The sequence below is a fragment of the Papilio machaon genome, chromosome 2 (genome assembly GCF_912999745.1).
Source record: "Papilio machaon chromosome 2, ilPapMach1.1, whole genome shotgun sequence".
Taxonomy (NCBI): domain Eukaryota; kingdom Metazoa; phylum Arthropoda; class Insecta; order Lepidoptera; family Papilionidae; genus Papilio; species Papilio machaon.
In genome coordinates, this window is record NC_059987.1 from 2,082,672 (window position 1) to 2,105,326 (window position 22,655).

A 22,655-nucleotide genomic window follows, 5' to 3' on the forward strand; every position below is an offset into this window, starting at 1 on the left:
GACAAGTACAGGATCGTCCATTGTGGCAATCGATGATGGAGGATGAATGGTGATGAAGTAGATACAGTAATAATGATTGTGTTTATTAATAAAACAATCTTATCGATGAAAAAGAAGCCCAAATTAAAAACAACAATTGGGTAGGACAACTGGTAGAACAAGTTCATAAAAGATTCGTCGAGACGACGTAATTGTTTAAAGGTCACACCGACCTATAAGATGTAGACGGTTAATTAATGTATTGATCTTTAACTGATTTCGTTTTTTTGATCAGGGTTTTTGTAACTCATCTTAACAAAGACCGTAAGTTATTAACGACAGTTAAAATGCGAAAATTGTAGTTATTGTTTTGAGTAAAATATATAATCCAAAAACATCTTTTTTTTAAATCGATTTTACATTGAATGAAATGATGTCCGTATATTGAGACAGCAGAAAATCATCGTCGCTAGCAAGCTTTAAATCTAGATTTTTTTCTAATCTATGACACATTAAAAAATATTGTAATATGTATTTTATAAAGAACAAAATAAAAATTCAATTTAAAAAAAATATGTGATGCTTAAATATTTTCAAATTAATGCGAAATAGAAATAAGAAGATTCCAAAATAATTGATTCTACGACCTTGACGTGTATCTTCTTAACAGATGGGTGGGATAGGTTTTTTTTTTATCTATTTTTTTAAATTCCGACAGCCAGTAATAGTATAAAAATATTAACCAGACCCAAATGTAGAATTGTAAATATGAAAACAATAATTTAAAACTACATAAGTAGCAACAAAGTAATTTGTTTTTAAATAAGAAGTGTCTTTAGTTGTAGCTTTAACCTTTCTGAATCGCCGTGAATTCCTTATTCCGAATGGTATTACTCTATAAAATTCTGTATATATAGATTGAATCACATACTACTTTATACTACTAATGTTATAAATGGGAAAGTTTGGATGGATAGATGGATGTATGTTACTACTTATCTACATAACGGCTTACCGGATCTCGGTGAAATTTGCTAAAGATGTAGAATATAGACTGGAGGAACATATCGGCTACTTACTAAGATTTTTTGTATAATTCCGTGCGGACGAAGTCGCGGGTAAAACTATATATTACATTGATGTAGTGGTAAGATGACCCGATGACTAAATACCAATCGAAGCATAAACTGTGTCTCCATTCACTCTCGGCATGCTGTCTCAACTTAAAAGGTCGACAAGGGATGACCAAGGTTAGAAGGTCGCTCTACTTGAGATCGGACAAGATATAAGTTTATTGAGTACTGTTAGCATAACACAAAGTTGATGAATGTGAATTTATTTTTGATTAATAATATGAATGAAATATATTTTTGGTACCTTAACAAAATAATAACAAGTATAACAGTTCTGAGAAACATTTTACTGACAAATTAATTTAAAAAATACCAACTTATTTACTAATTAAACTTGTGTTATATACGTAATTTTTATTTTTTACATACATTTCAAACGCTGACATTTTAAGGAGTATATATATCCCGATCAAGACAAGCTTTTAATAACTGATCTATTTGTTAAAATGTAACATTAATTTGGTTTCCGTACATAATACACTTGTACTATCAGCGAAATGAATAATTTATTAGAATTAACTGGAATGCTGCTACTTCAATTACGTTCAATGATGAGAAATAGGTTGACATTTTAGTACATTTAAAAATTCTTGCATAATATTATTTTGCGGTAAATTTCCTTAAATCCATAAATAGTTAATAGCATAAACATGTTCAATGTTCATTAGGATTTAAAACGTTGTATATGTGTCTTTATTTATTTAGATTTGGAACTATTACAGTTTATTGGTTATGTATTTATCTAGAAATTGAATAAATGTATAAAAAAAAATATAACTAAGTTTATAGTACTTGCATACTCTAGAAACTCATAATATCCGGAAATCAAGACGACGAATTAACATAATTTGTATACAATTTTTTAATATGCTTTGTATACAAATATTTAAAAAGTTTGTTGCTTTTGTTAAAAATCGGGAGAGTTTATTGTAATTAAAATTTTCTGATCAGTTTTGACGTTAATAATATCCGAACCTAATAAAGATGAAATTAAATTTTAAACAAACTTATACTCCAATGATTTCTTTTGAATTGTCGAACTTAATATCGATATCAAACTTAACGGTTCGATAAACTCACGGGAGGTTTTATTGTTTTTGGTATATTAAATAAAAGAGAGCATCACGTCAGATTATTTTGATCAGTATCAGGCACTTTAACTTACTCTTTATATCTTACATTTGGTAATATAAAAAAACTTGAGAGGTGTCAAGGGACACCCGGATGGAACGAAGTTCCTTTCGATTAATTAGTGAAGGAACCAATGTTTATTCTATGAATAAAAAACTTAAGTCTTCACAAGAAGTACATTTTATTTCTATGAATTTTCGTTATATATTGTCACGTCGTTGCCATGGTGAAGTAGCACTCATTCGTCGTTAACATACTTACTATAGCAAAAAGTGTCGTGACAACTTTTCGTAAGAATTTTTTCCGTCTAGCTCCCTTTCACAACGCGTGATAAGGAACTTCGTTCCAAAAGGTGTACGGTTGCATTTTTAGTCACATAAGGAATTATTCAAAGTAGTTCTTTAAATTTAAAAATAAAACATTTTCTTTGTACTTGTTTTATATTACTTTAGCTAATGTTAGGATCAGTCCGCGAATGGTCGCCGGAAACTCGGACACGCAAGGTCATCCTACTGCTATTTGCTTATGTAGAGCAACTTTTAAACGAACGCTATCCGATTATCGACTTCAATACTTTGTAACTTAAAGTTGGAAATTGCTTGAATTAGATTACTATAATAAGAATGCGGAATAACTATAAAGTAATATACTTGATTGTGTATTTCGCTTTTCTTTATATAAAATTTGAATATTAAGTAAGAGTTTTGTATAGAATTGAAGCTACTAATACATTCACTAATGACTTCATACAATAAATAACATATAACATAATGAATATGTACATATATATTTTTATATATATTATGTATCATACAGAAAGTTCTGTGAATTTTTATTAAAGAAAGACTTAAATAGTTATAATCTAGAAATAATATCATATTAAATAATATTTTGCCTTAAAAATGACGCACTAATCCCTTCAATAAATTACAACTTTGAAGTGTCACAATTGTAATAAAATTCTTTTAGATTCGAGGAAACAAAATAAAAATAATGGTTAAAACAGGTTTTTGAGGACATCAATGTCTGCTTGACTTTGCCGAAAAGGTTTTAATATGCTTCTGTGAATTTAGTTTTAAGCATATGTTTTGATTGGCTCAGGGTTTAAGCACTTGACTTGTAATCTGCAGGTCCTGGGTTCGAATCACGCCATTTGTGTTTTTCGATTTACATATGTACATTTATCCGACGTTCTTACAGTGAAGGAAACATCTTGATGCAATATCTGAGAAGAAATTCAAAGATGTGTGTGAAGTCAACCAACCCGCACTGGGCCAGCGTGGTTGACTATGGCCTAGTCACCCCTAACTTAGTGTAGGCTCCGAGCCCCTCAGTGGGGACGTGTAGTGAGCTGATAATATGTTTTGATATTTATGCAACATCGTTTTCTTTATTTTAGTAATATTATTAGCAACTTGCACGTACTGTTAACATCTAAATATACAGATAGACCGGTGGTAGGTAAATTAGACAAGAAAAAAATAAATTTTAGTATTTTCGAACTATAACAGTGTATTTGTCAAACTGTTGCACCAAGATGGAAGTTAACCTTTGTGTTTTACGTTAAATTTAAATTTTTCTGACCTATCTTAACCTTTTTACACCTTGACACTTAATTCTTACTGATTTAAGTGAAGTATCAATTATTCCACGCTTTTATAAATTATTATACGTAACTATAGGTTGTCTCTGTTGAAAATGTTAAATTATATTATCCCCCTTCTCATTATCTTTAAATAAAATGGAGACAGCAAAATGTTTTAAGGCAAGAAGTATGACAGTGAATTTTTACATTTTTTCTCGAGTGCTCGTTGAAATCTTTTGTTCAAACGATTAATATCGCAGAGTGAATATTTTATAATTTTACTTAAAAACAATTTGATATATTAGATATAATTTATTTGAATTATAAATATTTAAGTTATTTCGTACAATTTATAGTAAAAAAAATGGTATGTAACTTTGATCTAATTACGATAACAAGATTAATATTTTTTGTAAAAAATTTCCACGTGTTAAGAAATTTTGTCGGCTGCTTATTTTAAAGTTAATTGAATACCGCTTTTAATCGCAACAGAATAATTTATAACTGTTTTTATTTTACGATATTTTTATTACAAACATTTCTTAAATTTATACACTAATAATGTTGTTATATATGCGTTTGTTTGTTCTATTTCTATTTTTAATGCGAAATATGTATATGCAAAAAATAGTTATACTCTACAAATAAAGAATAAATAGGACTCAAACCGTCAACGACATTACAAAAATTCGGTCAGTTATCTCTTATAATCGAAGTAAAATTAAAAATATATTCAGATGCCAACAAAAACCATACACGTTATTAACACCTTATACTTCTCGTATCTATAGCAGTCACTAGATTTATTATACAGTATGTTCCAATTTAAAATAATTACATTTAAGTTTATTTTTAATCGCATTAATGTTGCAAAAGCTCATTAATATCACATTAGTAATATTACAATTCAACGGGTAAGGATTTAAACATAAATAACTTATAAAGAAGCAGTAGTTACAAGTTGTAGGCATCTAGGTGTGGTCAGCCTTGCGAGGTTCTGTTGTTTTTATAAGTATTTATTGACAAAGAGATATGGAAAGAAAACTAGAATGTAACTATAGATTATGTGAAAAGGATCTTAATTTGGAACTGTTATTATTTATTTTGATAGTATATCTGTAATTATGTTTAATATTTTTAAAAAAAAATCTCTACCAATATTTGCATTGTCATTGTAAGAGTTTATGATATATGACTATTTAACAAGATGTTTAATTTTATTAAGTTTTTTTAAATAATTATGTTCAGATAGATCTAAATAAAAAAGAATTAATAGCATTATACCTACCAATATATAACACGTACTAAAAATAAAGTTTTTCTTTTTTAAATTTAACTGAATTAAAATCTTCGAATAATATATCAACATTACATTAACCGTAAACTTCTATTTGATTGTTGAATTTCATAAAAACTAATACAAGGAAGTTTGCAAGGTGAAATAAAAAGTTACAGCAGGATGCTAAAGGGTGTTATTTTTCCCTTATAAGACAACAAAGTCCTTTAAAACGTTGACCATATATCAGTTCAATGATTAAGCTTGAGTGACCGTACGGTTACAACAAGTACAAAAGTAACCTAACGAGCACTATTCAACGTAAATACCACATACATGACTTTCCGATCAACAATATAGTGCTAGATTATAGCAAAGGTTGTTGTGAATTGCACATTAGCGAAAATATTCCATCACTGTTAAACTATTGATTCCATCGATGTCAAATAATGTCATATGAATGTAGTCTGTACAATCAACATGTATTCATAAATGTGATGAAATGAAAGTGTTGTCAATTTGTTACAGTTTCAAAGCAAGGGTATATTTGAGTTGTTATTTCCTATTATTTAAATGTTGATATACTTTTATACAAATTGTATTACAGTTACCTGTTGTTGACATATAGACACTTTTAGAAAAAATATATAGATAAGCTTAAACAAAAGCTAAAGTAAAAAATTCAAGTGTCTAAATTATAAAACCTTTTCAAACATATTATTTGCTAACAGTTGCCCGGGACTTCGTCGGTGCGGAATTAAAAGAATCTAGTAATAATTATAGCTTATGTTACCCAGGAAAAGTGTAGAAAATTTCGGTGCCTATTCAATTTAAACAAACAAATCTTTCTTCTATATAATATTAGTTTAGATAAACTTTAACAATCATAATTTGCTATGTTTTAATAAGTTATGTATTTCGCCACGCATTTTAATAACATACTATTTAAATCATTATACCACTTTACTAACTTTATGTTATGTAACATCTCACATATAAACAAGTACATAAACTCTAGCCGGTCTCAGAAACATTACACATTTTCCGAGTAGTAGTCCGAGTAGTTAACTCTATGACCCGCACTAGTATATAAATTAACTGTAAATTTTTAAGGTGACCATTTTGTCAGTTTGGATGGATGGATGGTTGCATTGATGCTTGTTAGTACGTAACTACAAACCGGCTGAAAACTTCTGGATGTAACGGGATAGATAACAATTCAAAGAAATACATAGCTTACGGAATCGAGGGATACAGCTTTTATAACATTGTTTCGATAGCAAAATTACATTATTATACTGAGAACAAGTTACAAAGTTATGCAGCATAAGTTTTACTTTCAACGGAGAACTCGTGGTATAGCGGAACAATATCGAAAGTGAGATTCGCTATCATTATCACGGAGCCGGAAAGAAACAAAAACACGCTAACAATCCCAATTGGCTGTTATGTAATCGCTTTAATAATACCACCAAACATGCCAACAATGTTTCAATGTACGAGTATATTAGGGATGTCCAAAATAAATTATCGTAAAACTTTAACGATTAGTAGTGATAATGAAAGTTAAAATTAAATAATAATCTTCTGTCTATGACGATATCTCTCTATGATCCCTCTTTCACTAGATTCATTGTTACACTCCCCTCTCGTGATATGTGAAGAGGTTTTAAACTAGCCCTCATTCTTATACCTAAAATCACGTGTATTTTTAGTACATCGTATTTTTGAAAATTTAAAAATATTATTAGTATAAAGAATATTATAATATTAATAATAAAAAATTCTTAATGTGATAATATTTAAAAATTGTAAAATAATCAATTTGTTTATTGTATAACCCTAGAATAAGAACAAAAGTACTGCGTCCGCGATTATTTCTTAAGTTTTTTGTATAAAGCAACGGTTTATTTAGAACTAGATATCCGCGGGAAAATTGCTAGTGTACCTATTACAAGTAAGTAAAAACAAAGTTTTGTCTACACGGGACGGTGACCACGTAAATTGTTTATGCGACTTTGATATAGTAGTATTTGCATTTTAAACCTCAATTACTTATTCATAGAGTAAATTTTTCCTTGCTTAGTGCTATTTGAGAAATTGTTACTTCAATGCAGAGGTCACTAACATCGTAGGATACAGATCCCGAAATGAATAAAGCAATAATTTGTTTAAATATTTATTTCTCAACACCAAATTGATATCAGTATAATGATAGTTAATTTAAATAATTTTAATATTTATCAGCTTTTAAAAGAATAGCAAACACATTATTATGAAACCAAATTCATATATGTATATAGTTCTAATGCTTTTATGTCACTCACAGTTTGTTATGTTTAAAAAAAAATCTGGAATTACGTAAATTTAATTTAACTACTATAAAATGCCACTTTAAGTTTTAGACAAACAATTAAACAGACTCATATACTTCAAGTAAGAAATAAATAACTAGAGCGGAAAATAAAGTTGCGCCCACACTGAGCGATGTCATTACATTACAACGTTGCCAAATCTGGATTAATATCTGAGACATTAGCAATCTCGTCTTACAAAAGAACACACCATGACACAAGGTCAATGTTTGAAGTGTCGCAAGTTAAATAAAGACAAAGTATGAACCGTAATATTACCTGAACATTGTTACAAACTTCTTAAATAATTTCTTCAAGTAACATTGAGTTTCGACGGCATAAAAACATGTATGAAAATATTCTTCTCTCTATTTTATCAAAGGGACTAAGAGGGACGACAATTTGCTTCTAAACATGTTTTTCGGTAGTAGAAACTCACGTTAACTATAGTTTTTAAACAATGTCTTCTACACCTTGTTGACATAAATGAATTTTGTGTAACGGAACAAATGAAATGCGGGATTTCAAAGAAACGTTACACGAAGTACGGTAGTGGACATACAAAAGATTAGTATAAAATGTTGTGGTTTAAACTTTAACATAGTCCGACAATTCTTTAAATTTCGTTCCTGTTTTTTTTCTTCTGCATTATTATATGGCTTGGAAATTATACTTGAAAACTGACCATTCTGTAAAATATTCGGTTTTTTTAACATGAAGTCTTCTTATCACTAATTGAAATCTTTTTTTACAGGAACACATACAAGAAGTACTGGACAAATGGACACAGATCGACGACGAAATCTGGGCGAAGGTGATAGTGTTTGAGAAGAATCGACGCGTGGCAAAGGCGTATGCGCGTGCGCCGGTACTCACTATCAATGGATCTGATGACGGATTTGACGGCATGAGGTTAGTAATTTCTATACCATTTTTGTTTACAGTTTAACAATGATTTGAGATTTCATTATTGAAATTAGTATTGCATATATTGTAACATTCGTTTTCGACTCTAATAATGGGAATAAAAGAGACATATTCGTTATATAATAACGTTTTATTAAAATAGTTCTAACAACATAAATATAAATGATCCGATAGATAATAATTCCCTTCAACTAAAATGCTTAAGGTATTTTTATCGATTATAAAACTAAAATTATCAGCACGTGGCCGTTCTACATTCTGAGTGCAAATAAATATCGAATACGAAGTCTATGAAGTGATTACTGCATATACATGACAGTAAATAATTTAATAAACTATCAGTTAATGAAAAATAAATCTTAAAACTTAGATTTAATTTACGTGGATATTTAGAGACAAGATTATATACTTATCGAACTAGAAATCAATGTGTGTTCTTCGTTTCAAACAAAGTGTAAAGCTTCCGTTGGTTTCTGAGACCATAATCCCTGTATAAAACATATCGTCATCCGTGTCCTTTATCTTTAACTGTAATAACAACATGTTAGAAACGAAGATTTTGATTTTGTTCTAAATTTGAAATATTAAGTAAGTGTAAGTTTAAAAATAAACGCGTTACAAAAGTAAACATTTCATAATGCCTCAGTATATAAAGTTGCAATAAATGCAATTATTTAACATTTAAAATTATTTTAATTTTCTTATAAAGAATTTAATAAATGCTGTTAACAAAAGACGCGGGTTTAGCGAAGCGTGCGAGAAACAAGGTCGCTTAGTCGGCCATTACCGAAGTTTCACAGTTTCACCGGTTTATTTAATGTCGAGTAATAACTTTATTAGATCTACACGAGTTGTTCGTATGATAGTGAAAGTTTGTACCTCAGCTGTCGAACGTTTAGTATTAGGCAATCGTGCGTGCAAATATGTCGATAAGGTATTTGATTAGTACTTCTTACACAACTCCTGTTTATGGTACAGATTCAAATTTCTAGACGAATCGTCAACAACAATTGGAAATAAATATCAATAAATCTATTTTTTTCTATCAAATATTTTTCATCCTTTATTCATAGGTTAAAATATACTTCTTATCATTATTGTATATCTTGTTACCAAAGTATTTTTTTTTAGTTTCTACTAGCTGTCGCCCGCGACTCGGTCCGCGCGCAGTTAAAAAAAAAAAAAATAGATGTTGGCCGATTCTCAGACCTACTGAATATGCTCACAAAATTTCATGAGAATCGGTCAAGCCGTTTCGGAGGAGTACGGTGACGAAAACTGTGACACGAGAATTTTATATATTAGATGTATACAGTATCTTCTAAAATAAAAGAAGACCACCCAAGCGCTACCTTTATTTAATAAAATATAATTGGCAATGATAAATCTAAACCAACAATTTACTTTCAATGCAACATGGTCGTATTTGATATAATTACACTCTCTCTGGGAAATAAATTAAATGAGACAAAGAGGTGTTTGGTAGAGCGATGTAATCACACGCAAGATATGTTTTCAGTAGCCAGTAATGACACGGAAGTCTCGCAGAATAGATCATCGAGCCTCTGTTTATGCTAATGGTGATTTATTTCAAATAAATTAAGCAAGAGTAGCACACAACGTACAGTAATAATGCAAAAAAATATCGTAGCAATTCCTTAGGTCGGAATTTCTAGAAAATTAAAAGCCCAATAACTATATTTGTGTTTTTTTTAAAACAATAATTGGAACGAAGTTCCTTATCGCGCGTTGTGAAAGGGGGCTAGACGGAAAAAATTCTTACGAAAAGTTGTCACGACAGTTTTTGCTATATCACCATGGCAACGACCTGAAAATATATAACGAAAATTCATAGAAATAAAATGTACTTCTTGTGAAGACTTAAGATTTTTATGCATAGAATAAACATTGGTTCCTTCACTAATTAATTGAAAGGAACTTCGTTCCATCCGGGTGTCCCTTGACACCACTCAAGTTTTTTTAATAAAATAATAGATTTTTCGATCGATCGAGAATCTACAGATTTTTAAACCATTTAATTAAGTAAAAAATAAGTTATTGCCGACGAGTTTTTTACAGTAATATTATAAATGCAACCGCAAATATTTTACAGTTTAACTTTAGTAACTCTAAAATAGGTTTGACTGTAAAACTAGCTAGTACAAATAAAAGTATATTCTGTTCACACTTATAGTTTAAGTATAGATAAATCTTCTAGATTTTATTTGTTTTATGCGTTAGTAAGTAGGAAGTGTCGCACTTCGACGTTCGTGCACTATCAGATGCACACACACGAAAATCGGCATTTTAATGAAAGTCAGAGCTCCCGCAGGCTCATTTAATTAGCCTCGATCTAATGTACGCGGAGTCTAACAGCGAACAATAAAGATCGAACATTCCCTGCGGCAATAATTAGGACTGGTTCACGGATGTCTGATAGGGAAATGGTCCTTCCTTTTATTTGAATTAGAAGTCGCTAAGTAGCCGCTACTGAAATTGTAATCTGTTAATTGTAATTCTTTTTTTGTATAATTATTTAATTATATTACTAAATTTAAACCATATATACCGTCTTTGTTGTTGTTTTACGAAATTATAAATCTTATTTTTAATTTTAGACACAAAAGTAAAATATATAAATTTATTCATAATTTCTTCTCTCTATGATTATAACCAATGAAATCTATGTAGGATAGGGAACGGACACTTATTGTCAGAGATCTATCATCAAACTTGTTGGCCACCTGGCGGCAACAGATGGCTCTAACATTGTTGTCTAGCGCACACGATAATTTGATCTCAGACAAGAGGGCGAGTTACTGACATGCATACAATTTATGACCATCGATAAAACGCTCGAATTGTGACAAATAACGTGTTACAAGGAATCAAAACTACATATTTTAATCTATGGTCGTTCTTTTTAAATATGTATTCGAAAACCATCTTAATAATGCTTGCTTACGTGCTTCATTTATTTGTCCGTTTTCATAAATCTATTACATACATTGTTACTACTACTTATGTTGTATAAAAAGTCATTTCAGTTACTTTTCTTGTATGGACTATGGAAAGTTATACAAGATTGTCTTCCAGTATCTCTCACACATAATTAAAAGAAAAGAGTTTTTATATGATATTTCCTACATTCTATCAAGTCGAAGTGCAAACAATTTGGTTGGCGCGGTCGCATAGCAATTAGGTGTTGCAACAATATCTGAATGTTATTGTTTATTGTGTTCTTATCGATATCTACATGCTTTGTTAGTGGTGTGCGGAACCCGCGAGCTCGCACGAGCGGCGGACAATGGTTCAACTAGCCTTGCTTTTTGTGGAAGTAAAGCGTAGAGCGGTACCACATGTCATTAATTTAAGATTATCTTGAAAATTGGTAATTGAAATGCGTTTAATATGTGTTTTGGACACTCATAAAGTCTGCGTTGACGTTTTATATTTACTTCGGGGTTATTATTGATAAGCTCAAAATTCCTTTTAATCATTACAGTATTGATTGTTAGTTAAACGGTTTGCCGTTGGTTTCTGAGACCTGAGGTTTAAAACTTATTGTTATATCGGTTTTATTAACGGTAATGATAAGAATGACGATATGATTTATACAGAGATTTTGGTCTTAGAAGCCAATAGATTTCAATGCTCAAAAATTTTGTACTAAAACTACATGTGTACTTCACAAGAGTAGTACATTAAACCAAATTTATTTTTAAATTGAAGTTATATATCAAGATAATATGGATTGCGCAGCGCAGTAACGTGGCATGACATAATTATTTGATACGACACGACACGATTATAGCAGGGGAGTCGGTTCGAAAGTGGGCCGACATTGAGGTAGGCTTTTGCAACACTTCTCAATGCCCGGCGTCAACGAATTTGTTGCAGATCTTATGAAACTGATAATTCTTTTTATGTTACGATAACATGATACGTGCAGAACATAACTATAATAAAATATAGTAAGTTTATAAAAAATTGTATACCATTATCCCAGTTTTCTAGATTGTTTTGTAGTCTGTGAGTAGCTGAAAATCTTCCATGACTTTTTTAAGATAAGATAAAGAAAAACTTAGCAATTCTGATCTATCAAGACCAGTATTTTCTTTACTTCTTGTCTTTCCATTCAACGCATCCGTATTACGTACGTGTGGGCATATCACTTAAGACAATTCTTCTCTGAGTAATAAATGGTACAAGTTTAAGTAGAGCAGTTCTCTAGTTCTAATGTCAACATGCAAATATCAACTATCTGATCGTCGGCAGTCCGGCGGGTTAAGTTGCTCCTGTCGTATTTACAGCGATGACTGGAATTGATTCGTCCCACGGCCGCGCGTGCCGACTCAGACGCGCCTTTATAAAGGTATACACACACTGGACTAGTGAATTTTTAAAAATATTTTGTCATATCTACATTAGACATCATTAAGAAAGCAAGTCATACAAGGTGACAAAAGTAGGATTTGGACGTATTTGTACGTTAAAAAATTTAGGCGTTATTGTAAGTATAGCGAATATCAAAATAGTATTAATTACTTGGTAGTAGCTGTCGCCCGTGATTCTATCCGCTGGAAGTTTAAAATGAACTTGTTTAAGCACTATTTAAAATGTAAAATATCTGTTCCAAAACTCGTTCTGATACGTTATACTCTTCTGTAATTATTTGTTAACAAATCCTATCTAAACCTTCGCATTTGAAATTTAGATTTTAGATTTACAATTACAATACATACATTCTAAATTACAATAGATTCATTGTAATTTTAATAAGCTACAAATATTACAGTAGTGGGTTCAGATCTCATTTATTATAAATATGTACATTCTCAAGAGACAATAACAAATGTGAATTCAAAGCTGTGCGATTGCGTCATGAATACAAAATTAACTCGCTGAATGACATTTAACATATCAGTTTCATAGATTTAAAAAGCCTATAAAGTTATTTAACTTTACCTTCAAGTATTTCCGGTAATGTGATGGAAAAAATACGCTCTTTTTCCACTTATAGTTTGTTAGTAAAGGTCTTAGCTACTAACATCGCGAAAGAATTAATTACATTTAAGTTTTAACCTTGTTATTTTCTTTTTCAATATAATTCAAAACTTAAGTTTTTTAATCCACCTTATAAGAGGCGCATTTGGAACTGACGTTAAAACAATATCACAGTAAGAATAGATCATATTTAAATATTTGATAACAAAAAAATGACAATGTACTTATACTAATATCTTTCATCCGAATTAAACTATTAAAGCAGATACTTAGCCCATTGCGCTAACAGACCATGTGAAAATGTGACATCGAGTGAAAGTGAGGTACATACCGGACAATGTAATCGTACAATCTTCAATTTGTCTTGTAGAGGGCGCTGTTATGCGCTGATTTTATACAATATAGACATCACTCACACGTTTATTAAAGACATGCTGAACGAAAACTTAATGTCTATTTGTTACTAGAGTAGAGTATAAAAGTAAAACTGCGTTGAAAAATCTGTCATTTGTAGAAAAAACTTACGCATGTATTTAACAATAAAAATATTTACCAAATAAATATATGAGGCTAAATAATAGCGGCTAGATTAATAATTCAACAAAACCCTATGACAAATAAAACCGTGATATTGAAAGATGAAATCATACATTAAGTTCTGTAGTTTTTTTTTACTTAATTGGTAAGATATCAACACTCCTTTTCAGTTTATTTCGACTTCGAATGGAAATTCTCCATGACATTTTCTTATTTGCGATCTTTGATAGAGTTGTTTTTGTACAATGTTAGTAGTTTTACGAGTACGTACAAATAATATAACACGTATACTTCCGCAAACCTTTACAGCTTAAACATTATGCAACATCTTATTTTGTAATTAAAATTGTAATTGTATAACAAAACCATTACGAACAATCACGAGGTGAAATAGTCGATTAACCTACATTAGTTGATCAATTATGTTCATTGTTTTAAACTTTCAAAATACATACATCGATACGTGATATCGATTTGCGATATCAATATCTTTTGACCTCGTTCTCTAAATGGTCAGAGTATTGTTCCATATTACTATTAATCATAGTTTTAAGTAGGATCTAAGTTCAAATCACATGAGAATAGTGCTTAATTGATTTTCTTTGAAGACCAATCATAGCTCGGTAACAATGATCATTTTTTGTTTATATTCATAATAGAAATCATGAAATAATCTCTAAGAACATACTTAATTAGTGCCTGAACTAGATATTATTCTATCGTTTATTAAATTAAGTACTGCAAGCTTTGTCAATATTTTAGAAATGAAAATAACTAGCAACCTTGACACACTATACTTAATTTAAAAAATAAGAGACCAATAAAATTAACTTTAGTATCAAAACCTTACCAATTACCAATTAGAGATGCGTAAATTTTAATAGAGTAGCAATTTATTTACGTCGAAATTAAACCGTACTGTAAACTTACAATGCTATAGAAATTCAATTTTGAACCTTATGACGAATGAAATAGAAAATATAATCTTCATTTGTTTATTTCAAATGTTTATAAGCAAATAAAACATTAGTAGATTAAGCAATAGCCTCAGGCCATAACTAAACTTTTCTAACAGAACTGACAGATTGACCTTTGCGTTATGCGATTTTAACAAAGCAAAGCGAAAGGTATTAATATAGAGCTCAAATGAAACTTTTGTTGTTTATATATTTTGTATTACTTAAATGGAGAGTCAAGGATGGCAATGCCACACTGCTGTGTTGTTTGATGATGTCTAACTGTTGGTTTCTGAGATTTAAATCTCTATATAAAACATATTGGCATCCATGTCACTACTCTCATGAAAAGGACTCATCAACTGCATCATCTCCCTGGCCTTTTCCCACTCACGTAGGGCCGGCACACAAGGTTTTACAATGCAGCCGCCTGCCTGTCGCCAACCCTACTTGGAACTCGTGAAAACGACTCGTATGTTAAAATGTATGATACTCGTATGTTATTCAGATTATTAATTTATTCAGGAATTTTGTACGTAAAATGTTAATGTTTCCTCAAAAGATTTGTCATCGGCTGCTGGTCAACCTTTTAATGCGAGATTCCTTCCAAGTACATTCAATGTTGAAATATGCATTAATTCGCTATTAATAAATTGGTCAAGTAACCTTTGCTTGCGCTCAATAACGCATCTTGAAGATTTTAAGCTCATTTTAATATCTATGTAATGATACTAAATATCATAATCTTAGTAAACATATCAAAATAATATTAACATAACATAATCGGCTTTTATAAATATTGTTGTAAGCGTGCTTTTTGTTTTTAACACGTTTATTAACATCAGTTGTGTTTTGGGAATTTAAAACATTTTTAAATATATGTTTAAAAACGTCAGTTTAAATTAAACGTTATTAAATAATTTTAAACTTTTTTAATGTAATAAAACTTATTTTATTTAGTGAATCGTAAATTAAAAAAAATCATAAACTTAGAAACAGTGCGTAGTTACTATTTACTATATAGCGAGTGTACATAAAAATATTTAAAGCCTCGTTAACCTTTATAAATATGTATACTAATTAAATTAATCAATAAAATACTTCAGTTAGTCAAAGTTTTAGTATTCCATGTAATTAGTAATTAGTGACTGGTATGATGCAACATGATTTTGAACAATTTATTATGAGAAAAACCTTGGAAAATGTGCATTTAATGAATGGATTTTGTATTAGATTTTCTGAATTAATTTACATATAACTGACGATGGTAAAAAATTACAAAATCACAATTACGGTTATAATTTTTGTTTTTAACAATTATCTAAATTTATTGTAACGTAATAGATTAACATCTATACCTACCTATATTATAAAGAGGAAAGATTTTTTTTTCGTTGAATAGACCCGAAACTACTGAACCGATTTAAAATATTATTTCACCGTTGGGTTGCTACACTATCTCCGGGTGGTATAGACTATATTTATTAACATTTTTTTTTGTAATTCCGCACGTACGAGGCTGAGGTAAAGACTAGTCTTACTCATAGTATAAAAGCGAATGTTTAGATGGATGGATGGATGTTTGTTTGAAGGTATCTCCGGGACGGCTCAATGGATCTTGATGAAATATATCACAGATGTAGAACATAGCCTGGAAGAACACATAGGCTACTTATTAGGGTTTTTTTTTAATTCCGCGCGGACGGAGTCGCAGGCGACAACTAGTTTTAAACGAAGGCCAAAAAATAGTTATATATATTCATAGTATAATATTAAGACGAAATTATTTTGATGTAGGAAATGAGTAAATGTCACACGTGAACAGATGTCATGATGGATACATCCTGTTGTTTGACAACGGCGCGGCGCGGCGCGACTGCCGGAGACCGGCGGCTCAGTAGGTGTGTCGAAGGTCGACAAGTTCGATCCGCATAGCACCACAATGCGAACTCTAATTTTCATATTGTACACCTTAGTTATTGTATGATTTAAATCTATATCTATATATATAAAAGAAAGTTGTGTTAGTTACACCATTTATAACTCAAGAACGGCTGAATCGATTTGACTGAAAATTGATGGGCATGTAGCTTAGAACCAGGAATAGGACATAGGATAATTTTTACCCCGTTTTCTTTTTTTATTTTATTCCGCGCGGACGGAGTCGCGGGTAAAAGCTAGTTATTACTAAATTAATAAAAAAATTAAAATCGTAGGATTGTAATTTTTATAATGTCTATGTATATGTTATGTATTTAATGAACATATAAATTAAAAAATAGGCAAAGAAAAAATTCCTTAAGATAAACAACAAATAAATTACTTGCTAAATATTCGTACTTCTTTCCTTTCTTCGACAAATAAAACAAGAAGATTATTAAAATTTATAAGTACTTCGATTTAAAGCGCTATTCCGATCTTTTTTCTACATACTTTATGTTACTTTTCATTCTATATCTGATACAATTTCGAATTTATTGAGGGTTTCGATTGCTATGCGTATAACTTGTCAATGTTAAGTGTTCATTAGTTCCAGTTATTGTCAGTTTAGTTGAAAAGAATTTACTTTCCTTAAGAAATGTATGCGGTGTAATTTAATACTAACATTTGCTGTCGGCGTTAATGTCTGTGTGGTCTCAGCGTAGTATGAGATATCTACTTGAACATTGGCGAATGTTTCACCTTTTTGTCTTTTTTTATATATTAGTAGATTTTTGTCAATTAACTTATGCGTTTTGTACAATTCCAACTAAGTTTTAGGTTTGTGCTACGATATGGTTTACGATAATAGTCGAACTATCGACAACATGATCGGATGTCTGTATATTTAACCATTAGACTATTGGCGCTTAAAAATTGTTTACTTCATAGCTTTGAAATTTATGTAGAGTTCGTCATAACATAAAAGAATATAACAGAAAAGAGATAAAACAATTATATGAGTAATAAATGAGTATGACAAAGTGAAATAATTGAGTAAATTAAAAAAAAATCAAACTTATACATATTGTTATTTCTTTCATTCACTTCGAAAAAGATAAGGATAGAAAAATGTTTAAATTATATAACACGGGTTTTATAGTGGCTTACGTGCTGGGTTTATTTAAAATTAGCTGTCGCCAGCGACTCCGTCCGCGGGGATTTAAAAAGAAAAAAACATAATAAGTATCTTATGTGTTCTTCCAAACTATGTTCTACAATCCTGCAAAATTTCATCGAGATCCATTGAGCCGTTCTGGAGATACCTTCAAACAAACAAACATCCATCCATCCACAAGTAAGATGTAATATTTTTTACAGAACGGTATTTTGCTATTTCAACACAAAAGTACATGTTTTTGATTATTAAACAACTCTAAAACTTAGTTCTAAATCGTAAAAGTAATTTAGATATCTTTAAGGCCGGAGTGCATTTCGCAATAAGCTAGGTGCAGTCTGAGGTCGTAATTTACAACTGTCCTGAACTTTGCTATAAAGTTTAAACTAAATGTTATACAGACTGACTTTTATGAAACAATGAGTTATTGTACTTATTTATGAACCCCAATTGTGTTAACTTTATCAAACATAGTTTAAACATAATCTATCTTACGGCGAGAACTAGTCATTTGATAGTTACATATGTTGTCCCGTAGTATACTGCATCTCATACTACATCTGTGGTGAGCGAACTTTCTGAGCGACCGTTTAACAACTTTGATGGTTACAGTCGTATTGAACTTTAATAACTCGACTAATTTTTGATTTCTGAGACCAAAATCGCTCTATAAATCATATTGTTATCTCTGTCTTGTTAGATAATTAAAGGCCATATCCCTTAAATACAGAGATTTTGGTCTCAGAAATCAACGATTAGTAGGATATGTGGGTTTTGTTGTCGGTTTGGTTGTGGTTTGGGGCTTAAACGACTTAACCGATTTTGATAAATGATATGACATTCGATCAGTATTCTTCTGACTGTCAAAAGACAGTCAGTCGGTTTTATTTATTTTCAAGTGCCAAAACGTTATCATGAGAAATAATAATCGTAACTACTCGTATAGCAAGCCTTGAACACTAGTTTAGTAGTTCTATTATTAGAAGTAATTGATAGAAATAGTTAATGTAAATAGCCCTATTCTGTTTCAATGCTTTAAGCGACGCTGACAACGACAAACGGTAACTATATACATAACAATCGTATAACTATACAGTTAGAAATCAACTTTCAAATGCCGACAAATTATTTGAAATATTTTACTTAATAAAATAATGATAAAAAAAAATAATAAAAACGATTAATGAGTTCCGAGTTAGTTTTCAACATATCTTACCAACATTATAAATGCGAATGTTTGTATGGATGTATGGATGTTTGTTAGAAGGTATCTGCAGAACGGCTCACAACGGAACTCGATTAAATTTGGCATAGATGTAGATCATAGTCTGAAAGGAAAAAACGCTACTAAAAAAGCTTTTTTTCGCGAGTCGCGGGCGGGAGCTAGTATAGCTATAATATAGCTAGAAATTCAATTAAAATGTAACTACCTTTTTATTTGTTTACTTTAAATTGTTTCACTCCAACTCGCATAACCAATAAAGTCATTTTGTAGGAAAAGCAAAAGAAAGCGAGTTTGATAATATTGACTTCGAAGAACGGCTCAGTTATTAAGTAGAGCATTGAGAAAATACACAAGCGATGCTAAAAAGAAAGTAACTACGGCGGGATCAATTGATTTCATGCTCGGGAAAATCGATTCCCACCAACAATACGGAAAGCAAACGGAAATGATTGTTTGAACACCATTTGAATCGATGTCTAACTGCCTTCTGTCATTCAAATTAAGACTTTAAGTACAATAGCATAAAAGCTTTATTTTATCATACAGAAAAATCAAGTGTTTGAACAGAAAATTAATTTCTCCTTTATTCCGATTTGCTATTGTAGTTGGTCATAAAGTTCTTTTTAAAGTGGCACCTTCTTTCAAAGGTCAACAATCATTACGTTAACTTGATCATAGAGTAAACTGCACATTTTCAAATGATTTTTTACTCTTTGATAATCCAAAACAACAACATAAAAATGTTTGCTCTAGGTATAGATACAAAATTATTGAGTAAATCTTTAGTATTGTTGCTCTCATTTTAAAATCAAGGTGACAAAAGCGGGGCACATCCGCGGACAATCGCCACTATCCTTGGCAAGTATCGGCTCAGTTTCATGGATCACATAACTCAAGCTATTGTGTTTTGTTTGTAATGCCGACATGTTTGACCTACAGCGGATAGATTGGATTGATTCAAGACGAATGAAACGTGAGTTAATATGGGGCTTGAAGGACATTTAGATACAAAATTAACTTTTTTAAAACTATCGTGATCATTTTTTAAAAGATAACATCGATCGAAATTAAAACTCAATGTTTGTGTTTGTCTCCCTTATACGTCAATTAGCTACTCGACAGATTAAGATAAAACTTTGTTTTAATGAATTTCTGTTGGCACTTTAACATTATTTGTTGCAACATATTCCAATTTCATCTAGTAATGTTTAAACCTAATCAGGTTACATTACTCAAAAATGTTTTCTCTTATTTCTTGAATGTAAGTTGGTACCACTTTCTATCAGCATGTCTGGCACTTCTCATTTAATATACCAACGTTAAACCAATTGATGATTGACACTGATTGGTTATTAACTTTCACTCTTAACTAAAACCATATCACGGTTACAATTTGCTAAAATTACCGATAACTTTTCATATTTATCATTATTTAACAAGTTTTAGATCTACTTCTACAAAGCCTTTACAGTGTAAATTAATGTCTAGATATTTGTACTTTAACATATACTAAATATATCTCTATCATCATCATCATCATCATCATCAACCTGCCCTTATCCCAATGGAGGATCAGCACAGTATGTACTGTACTACTCCACACATCTCTATCAGCCGTAATATCTGAATTTACCCCCTTCTTACACATAGCCTCTTTCACACAATCCATCCATACTTTCTTTGGACTTCCTCTACCTTTATAGCCATCCATATTCAATCTGATTACTTTTTTGTTTATATGTTCAATCTCTTTATATTTTTTATTTGGAAATTTGTCTTTATTCAATTTCTGTCGAAGAATTACACAGTTATAGTCACAAACGAACGTAATAATGTTTCGAAATATGCCAGTAGTGCTTCCATTGTTTTAATATTCAATAGTTTCAACAGCTCCTATATTATTTTGCTCAACTTTTATTATTTTGCTCTTATAACAATAACTAATAAAGTATTATATCTCCATTCGATTTAGAGACGGAATTCTTTGTGACTGTCACCAGATGGTATGATTATTAACCTTGCAAGTCACCGCGCCTTTTATTCACGAAGTGTGACCTAAATTGAACTTAAATTCTGTACAGTGATGTCCTTTAAAAGGTATGTTACAATTCCTTATTAAATTGCGCAGTTATATCAACTAAATGTATTGTTTAAAAGTCACTAAGGGAGATACTTGATCATGATGAAGTATAAAAATCAACACTATAGAACTATCTCTATTTGAAATACCATCTTCTTTCGAAGGCCATCATTAGAGCATCTTGTACTCTTGAAACCGCGACTTCTAAAAAAACATAGCTTTTTGAGCCACAATATTATTCTTCGGCCTACTTTCCAAAAGATCATACATCAAAGTACTCGCTTTCTATGTAATATACTTGATACTTTTTTCTATGATTGTACAATGTAATATCAAGCACAAGAAATGACCGTAATCAAGCTGCCTGTACCTTCCGATCAGCTTTTACTTTCGTTGATCGTCGCTCGAGGCGACATCCATAATCGAAAGTACTTTCGTTGACAACATTCTTATTTTTATTTACGATATTAATTGATTGGTAACCTTGATCTGCAACTATCATTAATCAATTTTCACCGACAATTATTTTGTTCTCTTTCATTTTAAACGAATTGTGAAAAAATAAATTCTTATACTTGTATGGCTAAATCTGTAGCTTATTCCTACGAGTCTAATATCTATTTCTTTTTTCTTGCCGCTCGATGTTGTATGCTACATACTTTAGATATTATTTTTAATTACATGTCGAGAAATTAAACATACTTTCTACTTAATTACTTTTTATAGGCATTGATTAAATAATTTAATTTCTCTCGAGGATTTACTAGCGTGGGATTTATAATTGAAATTGTGAAAAGTTTCTACTACCGATATATTCCCTTCTGAGACATTAAAAATTTAAAGTTCATTAGAACTCCTTTATTACACTTTAATTGGAACAGAAATTGTAAAAAAAAATGCCCTTGTATTCTATTGTTTTAACTCACATCTAAACTCTGCAACTCTCAAACATAAATAATCTCTATCAACTATCGCTCGCGCCTTATCCATTAATAATCAAAATTGTCTATAATTTTCTTGCCAGAAGTACAATTTCATTAGTCAGTTCGTGACTGCAACTGCTAATCATTAAATAACACATAATTGAAATGGATAACGGAACAATATCAAATTAACGAGTCCACTGTTCCAAACCATTTCATTACGCGACAGTACCTTGACTAGTCACGCTTGACCATGGAAATATTGACCATGTCATTTTTCATATTTGATACAAATACTAGCGAAATACTTGAAGTAAAATTTAAGTTTGTATAGACCCGTAATTATTAGGTTAATCTTTTGACATTCATTATCAGTAATAAGTTACCTAGTACTTTGAGATTCCAACTTTTTATTTCTACATCAATCTGCCTCCTGTTCTAATTT

General features: G+C 30.6%; 1 protein-coding gene across 5 annotated transcripts in view; it reads left to right on the plus strand.

Moving 5' to 3' along the window:
• Positions 1 to 22,655, plus strand: part of LOC106709306 — a 124,077-nt gene that overhangs the window by 79,427 nt on the left and 21,995 nt on the right. For all 5 annotated transcript variants that reach the window (XR_006756281.1, XM_045680896.1, XM_045680902.1 and 2 more), the window contains one exon: positions 8,213 to 8,370. Coding sequence is in view for 4 of the 5 variants with exons in the window: in XM_045680896.1 (XP_045536852.1) it covers positions 8,213 to 8,370 (158 nt within the window). In the remaining variant the exon portion in view is untranslated. The remainder of the gene's footprint in view (positions 1 to 8,212; positions 8,371 to 22,655) is intronic.